Below are 2,071 nucleotides of genomic sequence, written 5' to 3'. Positions count from 1 at the left end.
ATGGATGGTTGATGGATGATGGTTGATGGATGGATGATGGTTGGATGTTGCACTTTTTTGAAATTATTTGTTTTAAGTTTTCTGACTGCGTAGGAACTTTATTTTGGTAAACCAGGACTTCCTGTTTCTGGGGAATGGATATGACGTCACACACGGCCTGACGGGTCCTTGCTTCCAGTTAATCCCTCCATCCAACATGGCCGCCTCACGGTGAGCCCTAAGGAAGCGAAGGAGCCTGATTGGATCTCAACCAGTTCCCATGGCAACCATCTATAAGTCCTACCGTCACAAACAGGTGGACTTTAACTGGACCCGGGCGGGTGGGACATGACCTGGTGGTGGCAGCATGGTGCTGTGGGGTACCTGCTTGACCCGGCTCCGCCTCCTGCTGGGCACGCGGGCCTTCATCCTCCGGGACAGCGCCAGCAGCTTGTTGTGCCGCTGCCTCCGCTTCTCCTTCTCCGCCTCCTCCTTCCGCTTCTCCTCCGTCTGCTCCGAGTCCGACTCCTCCTGCCTCTGCAGGCGGCTCCTCTTCCGCGGCGGGCTGCTCCTCTTCGGCTGGCTCCGGCCCTCCTCCTCCTCCTCCTCTTCCTCTCCGCCGGGGCTGGAGGAAGAGGAGCTGTCATCGCCCCCCAGGAAGGAGCGCTTCTTCCTGCGGCTCACCGAGCGGCTGTCGTCGCTGGAGCTCCCGCCGGACTCGCTCCAGTCCCGGTCCGCCTGCTCGCTGTCCTCCTCCTCCTCCGGGGAGCTCTGGAAGTCCGACTGGGACCCGGAGGAGGAGGAGGAGGAGGAGGAGAAGGAGCCTTCATCGCTGTCGTCCAGGATGGAGGCGGGAAGGCCGATCTGGCGCTTCTTGGAGGCGGCCACCTTGGTCTTCCTCATGGAGGCGAACATTTTCCGCTTGTAGAGGCTCTCCATGCTCGCTGCTGCTGCTGCTGGAGCTCAGCCTCGAAAATACGAAAACTAATAAAAAAACAACAAAAACAACAAAAACAACCCCGGGGGTCGAACTCTGGCTACAGTCTGCGCATCAAAACATCTGGAAAAATAAACAACATGGCGCCCAGATTCACTTCCAGGAACGATTATTCCCACTTTTCTTCTCCTAATCCTTCTTCTGTAATCCTGACACCGGGAATTTTCTCCTCAATCCTCCGTTTTTCCTCAGATTTCCCCCCCTGCGGAGCCGCTTTTCCCTGGATTATTGTTGTAGCTTCTGATCCTTCTTCTCCCGTTGGATTCATGCTGCGCGGAACAGCAGCGCCCCCTGCGGCCAGTGCGGGAACCGTCCCAGCAGCCAGACCCAAACAGCTCAGAAAGCGGTTCCGATCAGGCCCAAGTTCACATGTTTATCATTACTGCTGTTCGCAACTTTTACCCAACTAATGAGATTATTAAAATAACATCTTAATGAGATTATTTAAACAGAAAAAACACAAATAAATGCACTAAATCTGCAGGTTTTTTGGAACTTTGGAAATGAAAATATGCTTTTTAGATTTTAGAGTTTATGAAAATGTTATTTTAAATACAACAAAAATTGAATAATCAGGTACAGTGAATAAATATGAAGTATGGATAAAAAAATAAACAAGAAAACAGAAGAAAAGTCAACATTTGTGCATTTGTTTGTGTTTGAAATGTAATAATGTTCCAGAAGTGGATCTTATAGGAGTTAAAACCAGATTAAATGTATAAGTTAATAACAGATAAATGTGCAACATAAACAGCTGAACATTTATTACTGGTTCTGTCAGCAGGAAGCCATCGATTCCTCCTGGATATCTGAGTTTTTACAAACACAGATGTTGACTTTATGCATATAAAAGTGGAAAATTCTCCACTTTTAAACTAAGAAATTTAACAGTTTTTTTGTAGCAGTTTGGTGAAACTATTTGCTTCTTTCTTATCGGATGATTAAACTAAATGTAACACGATAAATTCACAGTTTTTGGAGTTTTTAGGACCCACTTTGGACCCCCTGGAACCACTTTGGGCCTCCAGGACCCACATTGAGCCTCCAGGACCCACATTGAGCCTCCAGGACCAACGTTGAGCCTCCAGGACCCAC

At 48.8% G+C, this 2,071-nt stretch overlaps 2 protein-coding genes across 2 annotated transcripts in view; one reads left to right on the top strand and one right to left on the bottom strand.

Moving 5' to 3' along the window:
* Positions 1 to 1,545, bottom strand: part of thap1 (THAP domain containing, apoptosis associated protein 1) — an 11,398-nt gene extending 9,853 nt beyond the window's left edge. The window contains exon 1 of the mRNA XM_017303226.1: positions 364 to 1,545. Within this exon, the coding sequence (XP_017158715.1) occupies positions 364 to 918 (555 nt within the window). The 5' untranslated portion in view covers positions 919 to 1,545. The remainder of the gene's footprint in view (positions 1 to 363) is intronic.
* Positions 1 to 2,071, top strand: part of LOC103460250 (lysozyme C-like) — a 24,442-nt gene that overhangs the window by 11,815 nt on the left and 10,556 nt on the right. The gene's annotated exons all lie outside the window — the stretch shown is intronic.

Source organism: Poecilia reticulata, unplaced genomic scaffold (assembly GCF_000633615.1).
Source record: "Poecilia reticulata strain Guanapo unplaced genomic scaffold, Guppy_female_1.0+MT scaffold_219, whole genome shotgun sequence".
NCBI classification, from domain to species: Eukaryota; Metazoa; Chordata; class Actinopteri; order Cyprinodontiformes; family Poeciliidae; genus Poecilia; species Poecilia reticulata.
The sequence above is the reverse complement of the archived record's forward strand: the minus strand, read 5'-3'. Positions and strand labels throughout refer to the sequence as shown.